The sequence below is a fragment of the Kogia breviceps genome, chromosome 3 (assembly GCF_026419965.1).
Source record: "Kogia breviceps isolate mKogBre1 chromosome 3, mKogBre1 haplotype 1, whole genome shotgun sequence".
In the NCBI taxonomy this organism is placed as follows: Eukaryota; Metazoa; Chordata; class Mammalia; order Artiodactyla; family Physeteridae; genus Kogia; species Kogia breviceps.
In genome coordinates, this window is record NC_081312.1 from 67,015,956 (window position 1) to 67,028,391 (window position 12,436).

A 12,436-nucleotide genomic window follows, 5' to 3' on the forward strand; every position below is an offset into this window, starting at 1 on the left:
TGAGCCAACAGTGAGCTGTAATCTTTTTGCAACAGCAACATAAAAGTTCACTGATCACTGTAACAAATGTAATAATAATTTACAAGTTTGGAATATTGCGAGAATCACCAAAATGTAACATGGAAGCAAGTAAGAAGTAAGCAAATGCTATTGGAAAAATGGTGCTGATGAAGACTTGCTTGTTGCAGGGTTTCTTAAAACCCTCAATTTGTAAGAAATGCAGTATCTGAGAAGTGCAAAAAGCAAAGCACAATAAAACAAGCTATGTCAATGTATCATATTAATATTGTAAAACTGGTAGATCAAAAGGGAAAAACAGACAAATGGGATGCTTACAAACAGAAAAAAATGAACAAAATCACTTTATATCTGAGCTTCTGCAGAGAGAATACACATATTCAGCTAGAACTTTTATGCTGAAGAATATGAAATCAAACTTCCACCCCAAATAAGATAAAGTACAAGTAAATAAAATGTAATAAGTAACAAAAAATAATCTGTCCTCACAAAATACTCAGAAAATTTAAAAGAGCTGTCAATTATATTCACTGAATGACACAGGCAGCCTAAGTTCTCATTGATGTCAAATCTATTCTCTTAAAAAATAATAATTTTTACCCTGAGCAAACCATAATTCAAAAAGAGTCATGTACCAAAATGTTCATTGCAGCTCTATTTACAATAGCCAGGACGTGGAAGCAACCTAAGTGTCCATCAACAGATGAATAGATAAAGAAGATGTGGCACATATATACAATGGAATATTACTCAGCCATAAAAAGAAATGAAACTGAGTTATTTGTAGTGAGGTGGATGGACCTGGAGTCTGTCATACAGAGTGAAGTAAGTCTGAAAGAGAAAAACAAATACCATATGCTAACACATATATATGAAATCTAAGGGAAAAAAAATGTCATGAAGAGACTAGGGGTAGGATGGGAATAAAACACAGACCTACTAGAGCACGGACTTGAGGATATGGGGAGGGGGAAGGGTAAGCTGTGATGAAGTGAGAGAGTGGCATGGACATATATACACTACCAAACATAGGGTGGATAGCTAGTGGGAAGCAGCCACATGGCACAGGGAGATCAGCTCGGTGCTTTGTGACCACCTAGAGGGGTGGGATAGGGAAGGTGGGAGGGAGGGAGACGCCAAGAGGGAAGAGATATGGGAACATATGTATACGTATAACTGATTCACTTTGTTGTAAAGCAGAAACTAACACACCATTGTAAAGCAATTATACTCCAATAAAGATGTTTAAAAAAATAATAATAATAGTAATTTTTTAAAAGTCAAAAGCAAACATCTTCAGAACCATTATGAACCATAAATTAAATTTACCTTTTTATCTTCTTTTACTTTGTGGGTTTTCTTCTTCATTTTCTTATCATCTAACTCCTGGTCTGAAGTGATTGCAGGATTATCAATACCACCTTTCCAAGTTTCAACAGGAGAAAGAAGTGGATCTTCTTCACTTCCACGATGTCTTCCTTTTCTTTTAGTTTTAGAAGTGGTGAAAGCTTCATCATCACTTGCATCTGAATGCGTTCTTCTGTAGTATGACTTGGCTTTACTGAATAGGGTTTTAGATTTGTATTTGTATTTTGAAGGTCTCCGTTCCCCATGACTTTTTGAGATTCTATCCGAAAATCCATTTTCTTCATCTCCTTGGGTGTTATTCACAAATGAGTTTCGAATTTTAATAATGCGATTCTGACTATCATCTGGGACAACATATATCTCATCAGAATAGCCCTTCTGTTTGAAAATTGTGTCAATGGGTTCTGAATAGTTATCTGAAGGATCCATATCTTCAGGATGTGCCAAAGGCACCCGGGAGGTCTGTTTTCTTGGATTTTTACCAATACCAGCTTCAATTGTTTTTAAAAGGTTTGGATCCAACTTTTTCACATTTGTCTTAGGTACAACTGGTTTAGGTTTAATAGGTGGAGGCACTTTATGGTTGCGTTCATGGTCATGACAGTTTGGTGTGCTGTGAATAGGATATTCATTTCCTTCCAAATCTAATCTATATCTGGAACTGTCACTGGGCTTTGGAAGCAACTGTACATCATCCCCAATTGGACTATAAGGAGGTGGTGCTTCTGTATCATCATCTGAATCAGGGTAGTTGTTATAGGGAAAACAGTCTCTGGGAGATGGCAGGAAAACATCTTCACTTTGATGGGTTGATTCCCTCGTAGTATCAGATAAATAGGAATTTTCTATCATATTTTTTTTCTCTAGAACATCACTGAAAAACAATGTAAAGACCTCAGTTTGCCGATGATACTGAGATAAAGAATACAGTGCTGTAAATTTAGCAGTGATCTCAGTTGCAATGTGTTCTCCTTCAGTCATTAACTCTTTGATGGCTTCATTTTCAAAAAAGTCTGCTTGGCTGTCAGTTACTGCCACCAGCTGTACAGGAATGGTGTCCTGAACTTCTGACAGAAATGCTCGAAGCATTCCCATTGATGCTTTCCGTTTGGCAGAATAAACTAATATATACCCATGAACCAGTTCATCTTTCCTTACTCCAATTGAGGAATGGTATGATAATATTGTGATCTGTATTCGCCTCCTTTTTTCACCAATGATTTTATCAAGCATTAGGGAATTATTCTGTCCAGCTTGAGCAGCACTGCAAGAATGAGAATCAAGGAAGGGTGAAAGAATAAGATCCACACTAAATGGATCACCACACATGGCACACATGACAATTCTCAAGTCAGCTTCCGATACATCCTTATTGGTGGGAACTGGGCTCACCACATCTAAATTATGTTTAACTGATTCTAATACTCCTCTTAGAGCTTGCTTTATTTGGGTTTCATTAAATTTACGAGGATATGTACCAGCAGGTACATCTACAAAAGGACATTGTAACTTGTTTGCCAACTGTTGCCCTTGGTGCCTGAGAATTGGTAGATTCTTACTAATAGAATCTCTCTGATTAGCCAGAATTAATGTAAATGGAAGGTTAGCCATATACTTATCTTTTCTAATCTGAGAAGCTTCTGTTCTTATTTTTCCAATAAATTCCCCAATAAAATTCAGTGACTCAATGGAATTAAATACACAGAAGCACCCATGTGGTTTAAAGGCAGCAGTCCATAACTGACTCAAAAAGTAAGGCGACTTGGCATCAACGGGCCGAAGATCAAGTTCATAAATTTTTCCATCTAAGGCATACTCATCATCAGTGGATTGTGTCCTTATCTCATTTGCTAGTTCTTGGGAAAGGCCATCCTTCCCTAAAATGAAAAGGTTAACTTTATCTATATTGGTACTATCATGATACAACCGTAAGCGGCCATGATCCAACTGCAAAAGACTGCTGGCAAGTAACTGCTCTACTTTAATGTCTGTACAGTTTTGGCCACTAAGACATGTTTCTTTAGTGGGATGATAAACAAATCCTATATGCTTAAGTAGAAGAGACTCCCTATCAGGTGCAAGTTTCTGTAAAGCTTTGTATCTAGGTTCTTCACTCAAAACTGTATGAATTTCACTCATTTTATCTGAACTAGGTGTTGCATTAAGATCTAAATCATAAAAAAGTTCAGAATGTTCAAAAAGCATTTCCTGAAACTCTTCTTTGGCTTTTTCAACTATTTCTCGCTGATGCCTACCATACACCTCTTTGCTATCAGGCTCAGTGATATATTTGAAGGCTTCATCCTCCATAACAAAGCACATAACTTCCTCCCATGGCTGCCCAGGTGAAATAAACTGAATTTTTTCCAAAGTCTTCTTGAATTTTTCCTTCATTTCTACTCTCCTCTTCTCTGATATTAGATGTTGTACATGGTTCTGATAGACTTTTTCAGCTTCTAAAGTGCTCAGGAGGTCAAATGGGATCCGTCTATCATTAATTTTGTCTATATGGTCAGTTTCATCCCAAGGTGTTTTTTCTAGCACCACAAAACATAACTGGAAATCTGCTCTCTTTTCCATTAACTTCAAAGCTTCTGACCAATTCAAATGTTCAATCTCCTCTAGGTTTGGCAAAAGAGTGTTAAAAGCTCTTGGTAAAGTATTTATATATTCTTCTCTTCTTTTTCTTATATGTTCCTGTTTAAGTTGTTCTATATGTTTTGAGAATGTATTTCTGGCCTTTCTTGTTCCCTCTAAGTTGATGTATTCCTCATAATCAGGATGATTTTTCAATTTGTTACTAACAGTTTTCCAAGTTGCATGATAATCTCTCACAGTCTGCACAAGTTTTTCAAACTTATCTGTTGCTGTGACAACAAGTTGTCTCTGCGTTTTATAAGCATCCAGATAGGGAATAATTTTAGGCTTGCCACGAGTTTTATCCAGCATTTGTACCAGTGCAGTGAAACATGTCTCAATGTTGACATTAAATCGTGCAGATGTTTCCACTACAAGAAGGTTCTTTTTGTTTGAAGCAAATGCCTGAACTTCTCTAAGATAATGATCCACACATTCATCACATTTAGTTGCTGCTATTATTACAGGTTTTTTTGATTTTGATAGTTGGACAAAAAGGTTATTTACAAATTTAAGTTGATCATCAAACTTCCTATTGCATCCCTGACTTACATCAATGCACAATAAAAATCCATCTACATTGAGCTTCCCTTCAGGCATTTGCTTCTGTTCAAAGTCTTGCTCCAAGCCTAGTTGATCAGTGCAAATATACATAAGTTTTTCTGCTGACTGCAATTTAGAGGCAGCTGCACGTTTTATATATGGTTGCAAGTTCGTACTTCGATGAGGCAAGAAAGTCTGGTCATCAATGAACTCAGTTTGTTCAATGACATGAATTTTGCATTCTACTCCATCTTCACCACTTTGTGTTATGTCACCCCAGTACAAAAAGTGATCATTGTTTACTACTCGTCCTCCAAAGTCAATGGTGCTAAGCACAGAAGTATGCTCTGGATAATATTCATCTGCTTTTGAGCGTACAAATCTATTGCACAAACAAGACTTTCCAACTCCACAGTTACCTTTGTCTTTTTCAGTCCCAGAGAGTCCAACTACACTGATGGTATAGGATGGGGGGCGAGGCTCTTTGTTTTTTGCCATCATAACTCTCTTGTCATGTCTCTACATTCATAAAGATAACCAGATATACTTCTCATTCTGAAAATAAAATCATCGCAAAATACAGATCCCGAATTTCAGAACAATATTTGGTTCTTTGTATTTCCCTCATTTCTGTGCAGAAAGGTCTTCAAGATCATATGGATCATCTTCCTAGAAAGAGAAAAAGGACAAGTCTTAATCATGAATTACATATGTCTAATTATATACATATTAAAGATGTTCATAACAAAGAACCAGACAAGTTAACAATGTTACATGTATTTTAAGAAGTCACCAAAGACAGTTTATGATTTACTGTTATAAATGCAAGATGACCTCAAAAGACAAGGCAAATCTAACAACTAAAAAAACTAAATACAAATTTTAATGTGATCTTACAAACTTTAAAATAAAACCCTCTTAACCAAATGTGCATTTTGTTTCTACTTCTTCCTATGAGTTTGAGGAAACAACTAGTCCTTTCCCCTCCCTCAATTTTCCTGCCTTTTCTCATGGGAGGCTGGCTATGTTTGACGATAACTAAAACATACTAGTTGCGTTAACAACTCTCTCACAACTTTAAAAAACTATCTGCTTTCTATAACATGGTTCCTCAAAACTTATTCCCTAAAATGGAATTTCATATGAATTTAGCAAGATTTTATAATTTAAAAAAATTTTCAAGAAGTTTCAACATACTCCTGTGAAATCTATCAAATTTTATATATAAAACCAATTAAGGATATTCATATACTTAAACAAGGAAATAGAAATAAATGAACAGTTAATACAAATAATGATAGTGTTTAACTAGATCAATGCTTCTCAAACGATCTAAGGACCAACTTTTATTTCCTATCTGTAAGTCAATTTTTAAAAATACAATGAATGAAATGTTTAAAAAATCTAGGTCCCAGTTTCTTATTAGATTCAAGAGACACAAAATTACTGTCAAATTGTTTCTAAATGTTTTTGATTTCTGCATTTATTCCCTCTGAGTATTTACAAAGAGCTCAGAGACCACATTTTGAGTAGTACAAAGCTAAAGAATTTTATGATTATATATTTGAGAAAATCTTTTAAATTATTTGATATACCAACATCAAATAAACTTTAAGAATTGCATGTAATTTATTTGTGTGGAAGCAATGAATCACTCTCTTACGAAGGTTTTATTTGGAGATTCTTCACATTCTTTTGAGGTTGAAGGAAAAGCAATACATCATATCTACCACATCAAAATTTCACAAGGAAAATATCCAGTCATGTACATCAACATATGTGAAAATTATCTTCAATGCAGACAAAATAAAAGAATAAAAAGACCATGAGGAAAAAAGTAAAAGAAAGGTAAGAAAAGAACCACTACCTGCCCCCAATATGTGGTTTCTCCACTACCCCCAAAATTGCAAGTAAACATCTATTTAGGTTGTGCTGCACATCTGCTATACTAACAACTAATGGTAAAGAGAAATTATTCTTGAAATTTAAAATTCTAATATTTCTAGTACAATATTTTAAAATAAAATTTCAGAATTATTCTTGTATTCTCTAAGTTTATCCTATCAGCCTCAACCAAATATTAATTTTAACAATATCAGCCATCTGATATTCAAACAAAATGTTTATTAGCTTCAATTCAGTAATAAATAAAATATTGCCATGTTGAAGGAGCAACATAATAGAAAACCATGAGTAAATAGAACTGATTTCAAATTCAACTCCTAGTATTTACTAGTTTATGACAATCGTAAAGCCCTAAACCTCTTGAGACATGGTTCCCCCATCTATAAAATGGGGCTGCCTATCTATACAAATTTAAGAACTAATTTTTTCTTTAATGTTAAGAGCTTAGCAAAGAATAAAATGCTTAATAAATACTAAGTTCTGTTTTTAAAATTTGATTCTTAGAACCAAGGAAGCTGTTGAAGATTTATTTATAATGATGTGATCAGACTGGTGACTTACAAATATTTATCTGGCTGCAGTATATACAATAACTAGCAGTATAAGAAATTAGGGCAGTCCCACCCAATGCTCTTAACTCTCTTTCATTAAGTAAAAATTTTTTAAAATCTTAATGTGATCAAACTGAATATTTGCACTTAGCATCAAGTTTAACATTCTTTGCCTAAACTGCATAAAAGAACAACTGGGCTACTTAATGGATATTTACTGAAAAGACAACAGTGAACTAACTAGATAACAAAGTTATAAACAGTGATAAAAAGGGAAATTAGTTTGTGAAAATGGCATAGTGATTCATAACTAACAATTAAGAAAAAAAATTGAAAACACAGTGGAATACAAGGTCTATCCGTCTTTCTTACTATGCAAGCAAAAAACTGCAGAAGATATCCTTTTAAATGTACATCAAAAGAAAACATAACCAGTGATTACTCTGGGGAATTTTTACATTAAACAGTACAAACACTGGAACTACATATAGCTCTTCATTAACTCTTTAGTAGATAAACATCTATTCTGAAAACTAAGAGCAATTCAAAGAAGTTTAAGACTGTTCCCTGCTTTCCAGCTTAAGAGACACAAAGCTGTTAACAGAAAGGTAACAATACAACGTCATATGGACCGAATATTGCAGAAAAATTTCAACTACAAATCTAATCCTTGTCATAATGGTCACATCTTTGTTACTATTTTTTACATATACTTACCAAAACACATGAAAAGAATCATTCATGCTCTCCTAGAGCATAAACCTCAAAAGACTGAGATACTTTTCTATCTAAAGTTATACAGTTTAAGAGCAGAAATAAAAACACTATCACAAAATCAATTTTTAAAGTTTCAGAAAGAAAAGGCCTTAAAAGTAAATGAAGATGAGTGGAAGCATGAAGTCTTCACTCTTTCATCAGTCATTGAAAACTGGAAGGCTTTTCATCTAACAAACAAAAAAACCCCACTATATTGAGGATAATTTTTAATACTAAGGCTTCAACACATCCTAATTAATTTGTTACTGGCAGTCTCTGAATTACAAATACTGAAGTTTAAATTAAAAATAAGGTAGCTTTGTGTGACATTTATGGTTAACAAACCAAATTCACAGTAAACTACCAATTAGACACAGTGAGGAACAGCCATATTCTTTTTTCTAACGATGCTCTCAGGCAGGCTACCTGCTGGTATTCTGAAATCAGATCCAGAGTTTATGTCATGAGTCACCATATAGTGATTTTCAAATTCTGGTGCGAAAATTCTTTCATCTAGAGGTGGGAAAGAACGCTGGGCAAATAAATAGTTGCTCTCTCCAACTCTTCATCAGAGCAGTGTCTTCTTTATTTGATTTACAGGTTTACTTAACTCGGAAACTAAAGTTTATAAAAGTGTTTTCAGATTTTTTAAATGTTTGAAATCCTAGACCAAAAAAAAAAAAAAACCTGTTGCCATCCTACCCTCAAAAAGGTTTTGCCATTTGTTTGAGTGAGTATGCTATTACCACCTCAAGGGAGAAAGACAGCTCTCATGAGATTGGCTGTAATAGGTTATAAAGAAATTTACTTTCAGACACTTGGATAGTTTATACATACATGACTTATCCACTGGCCCTCACTATTCAAGTCAAAACTGCCCTCATTAACTAACCAAGGTAATTTTTCTTCTGTGCTGAGAAAAAAAGAATGCCTTCTGTTTTTTTTGTTTTGAATTCCCACTAATAAGCTAATGGCCAATGTCTATAGGCAGGCTGTTTGATTTAATTTGAAAATTCCTTTCAAATATTTTTAATGGTAATATTTGACTATGTCAATCCAGGCATATCTTTTCTATTTTTTTTTTTTTTTGGTGGTACGCGGGCCTCTCACTGTTGTGGCCTCTCCCATTGCGGAGCACAGGCTCCGGACGCGCAGGCTCAGTGGCCATGGCTCATGGGCCCAGCCGCTCCGCGGCATGTGGGATCTTCCCAGACCGGGGCACGAACCCGTGTCCCCTGCATCGGCAGGCGGATTCTCAACCACTGCGCCACCAGGGAAGCCCATCTTTTCTATTTTTGACATAACTATTTTCATATAACTAAAAATACCTCATCTTCTCTAACATCTACTATCATGCTTATTATTGCTCATGAAAAAACCAAGATAAAAACAATGACCTACTCAAAGCTACAGGGTTAAGATGAGCCTCTTGATGACCAATCTTTACTTTCTTAAGCAGTAGTGCTGCTTTTAACAGTTTGCAATGCAGATTCTCATCCTGCCTTTAAGATTATCCTATAAACTTTCACTTCAAGGAAATGTTTAGATTAAGCATCCTTACAGAAATTAATGACAATGTACAATTTTTGAGTGGAACTGTCCTACAGTTGTCTGCTGCAATGAAGTTATCTCTAACTTTTCTGCGCTACTTTAAGCCATTCAAACATAACATGCTCCTTTTAATGGAGTTTTAATAACATGAAGTGGTTTTCTGTTAAAAAAAAAAAAAGTTTTTAAGTTCTACAAGGGATCTAGGAAACTGAAAAGATTCTTAGTAATTCTGGATTTAAACTAAATTTTGTTTTGTACCTTTTCACAAAACTGTTGCACTCATTAATCAATAAAAAGTATATTTTAAAACTATTTTACACTTTTAAGTTACCATACTGTGTCAGGAAATTCTTGCTGGCCCTATCTTCAAAATACATCCAGAATTTATTGCTTTTCACTACCTTTATTGCTATAACTCTGATCTCATTCCACTGTCATCTCTGGCCCTGAATTATTCCAAAGGCTTCTAAACTAATTTCTCTGCTTCCACTCCTGCTCCCCTTCCCCACTCTGTTCATAGAGCAGCCAGGCTAATTCTTTTAAAAAGTAAGTCAGACCCTTCCTTTCTTTTGCTCAAAACTCTCCAGTGGCTCCTAAAAGTGAAAGCCAAGTCCTTTCAATGGCTTTCTACAGGATCTACCTTCTCCAGCCCTATCTTACTCTCTGACCTACTCTCATACTATTCTCCCCATTCTCATTCTATTCCAGTCACAGTGAGAAACCCTGAACTGTTGCTCTATAAGCTAAACATGCTCCTACCTTTGCACTTCCTTTTCCTAATACTCCCAAAATTCCCCTTTGCTTACCCTCCTAACTTACTATACCAACTTACTTCTTTATTATCTGTCATTAACTCTATCCCTCTCCCTGCCCCCACTCCAGGTTTAATAAAGATGCACAAAGGCACAAATCTGTTCATTCCATCATCTGGGCTCCCAAGAGCCCAGAACAGTCCTTCCCACATAGTACCTATTCAACAAATGCATGAATGCTAATAAATATTAAAATCACATGTTCTTAAATCTTCGGTTAAAAAAAAAAAGTAAAGCGTGTTAGGTTTACTAAATAGGTGCCATGATTTATTAATCTAAAAGATTTTCTAAAGCTATTTATGGAGAAAATATACATATATTCAAGGTCCCAAAATTTTTTGTCAAAAATTAAGCCATCAGAATAAAGACTAACTATAATCTATAATACTGTACAGGCATACCTCAGAGATATTGCAGGTTTGGTTGCAGACCACCACAAGAAAGCAAGTATCACAATAATGTACCACCACAAGAAAGCAAGTATCACAATAACATAAGTCACATGATTTTTTTTGTTTCTCAGTGCATATGCAAGTTATGTTTACACTATACTGTAGTCTACTAAGTGTGCGATACCATTATGTCTAAAAAAAACAATGTATATACCTTAATTAAAAAATAATGCTGTTGGAAAAGTGGTGTCTATAGACTTGCTCTACACAGGGTTGCCAGAAACCTTCAATGAGCAAAATCACAGTATCTGCAAAGCTCAATAAAATGTATACCTGTATTCAGCCAGAATAATCATCTAATTTTTATTTTTGACACCTAAAAATTTTTTAAAATCACAACTATTTACTACAGAAAACATTTCAAAGACCAATTATGCAGAAGCAGCAGCTCTGTAATTATGTGCTCCATCTTCTTTAAGTCAAATAGAGAAAATATCCCTTAAATAAACAAATATTCAAGACAGAAGCAGATCCAAGCCCAAAGGTGATCATATATTCCACAATCTTCAGTAAACTTATCTAAAATAGTTTGAAAATAAAAACATCAACTGTATACTAAAAGATGAATATGGCATAATATTGCCTTAAAATATATTTTCTTAATGTTGCTGATTCTCAATGACAAATATATGCTGTAAAAATTAGAAGAGGAAATGAAAAAGTCATTTTAACATATAAAAGATAGGTAAGTAAACAATGTTAACACCTGTAGGAGAGTCAATCATATTCCATGTTTTCTTTGTCCAAGGTTCGTACCACATAAGCACACTATCTTAAGGTTGAAAGGAATGCTAAAGTCATCATTCTTATGAATTAGTCTTTATTGAAGCATATCTTGGTAAGATTCAGGATATAGGATGGAGATTTTGTTTTGTTTTTTACCATATTCCTAGCACTCAGATCAGTGCCTGACACACAGTGGGTGCTCAAGTATTCAATGACTGAATGAATCAATCTCCAGACTTGGATCCCAAACCACTGGACAATCATGAAGTCATATTCGTAGTCACAATTAACAAAAATCACATACTATTATGGGTCCATAAAGTTTAGCACAGCAGAATATTCTAATATAAAAAGTCCAGTATTTTTTCCAAGATCTTTAGTCTGCTCATTAACAAATTATGGGTTCATAAACATTAAGCCCGAAGGGTACCTTCCAGAAGGGTCTCAGTAGGCAGTACTCTGAGATCTCCCTAAAACCTACCCAGCAAGGTAATTCTGCTTTTATCCATTTTTATCTTTTGATATTTCAAGGATTTATTGTTTGAAAAAGTTTCACTGCAAAAAATATTTGAAAAGCAATGATGTAAACTATTCCCTAGATAGATTAACTGCCTATCCTGTTTTTAATCCACACTTTCCTCTAACAACATGTTGTCTCTGAGAAAGTGGTGTCAAAGTTATTCTAAACTCTTCCTAGTCCATTTCCTTATTCTGTGATGAAAACAGAAGAACCAACAGTAACCTCATTTACATCAACCTATGAAAGCAACCCATTAAGTACATACTGTGCTTAGCTACTATTTGCTTAGCTTTATGTCAGAAGTTTTGAGGGTACAAAGGTATGTATAGGGAAGTCCACTAAGCCAGGCTATGAATATGCTCCTTTCCAGGGTCTGAGTCCTTTCTTCTCACTTTGAAAAACTGAAAAGCAGGGGGAAAGGGCATAATTTAACGTTTGTTTTTGTAATGTTACACAGGAGGGAAAACAAACTATATTAAGTTTAACAATATTCTTAATTATGGGAACATTAGGTGGTCAAATAAGAATCTCAAAAAGGGGTACAGACTAAAAAGGAGGTATGGACTTTTTCTAAAAGGCTGAAAAACACTTTCCCCA

General features: G+C 34.7%; 1 protein-coding gene across 5 annotated transcripts in view; it reads right to left on the minus strand.

Annotated features, from left to right (window-relative positions):
• ARHGAP5 (Rho GTPase activating protein 5) overlaps nucleotides 1-12,436 on the minus strand; it is a 77,181-nt gene that overhangs the window by 57,793 nt on the left and 6,952 nt on the right. For all 5 annotated transcript variants that reach the window (XM_067028603.1, XM_067028602.1, XM_059057208.2 and 2 more), the window contains one exon: nucleotides 1,348-5,235. In XM_067028603.1, coding sequence (XP_066884704.1) covers nucleotides 1,348-5,067 — 3,720 coding nt within the window. In that variant the 5' untranslated portion in view covers nucleotides 5,068-5,235. The remainder of the gene's footprint in view (nucleotides 1-1,347; nucleotides 5,236-12,436) is intronic.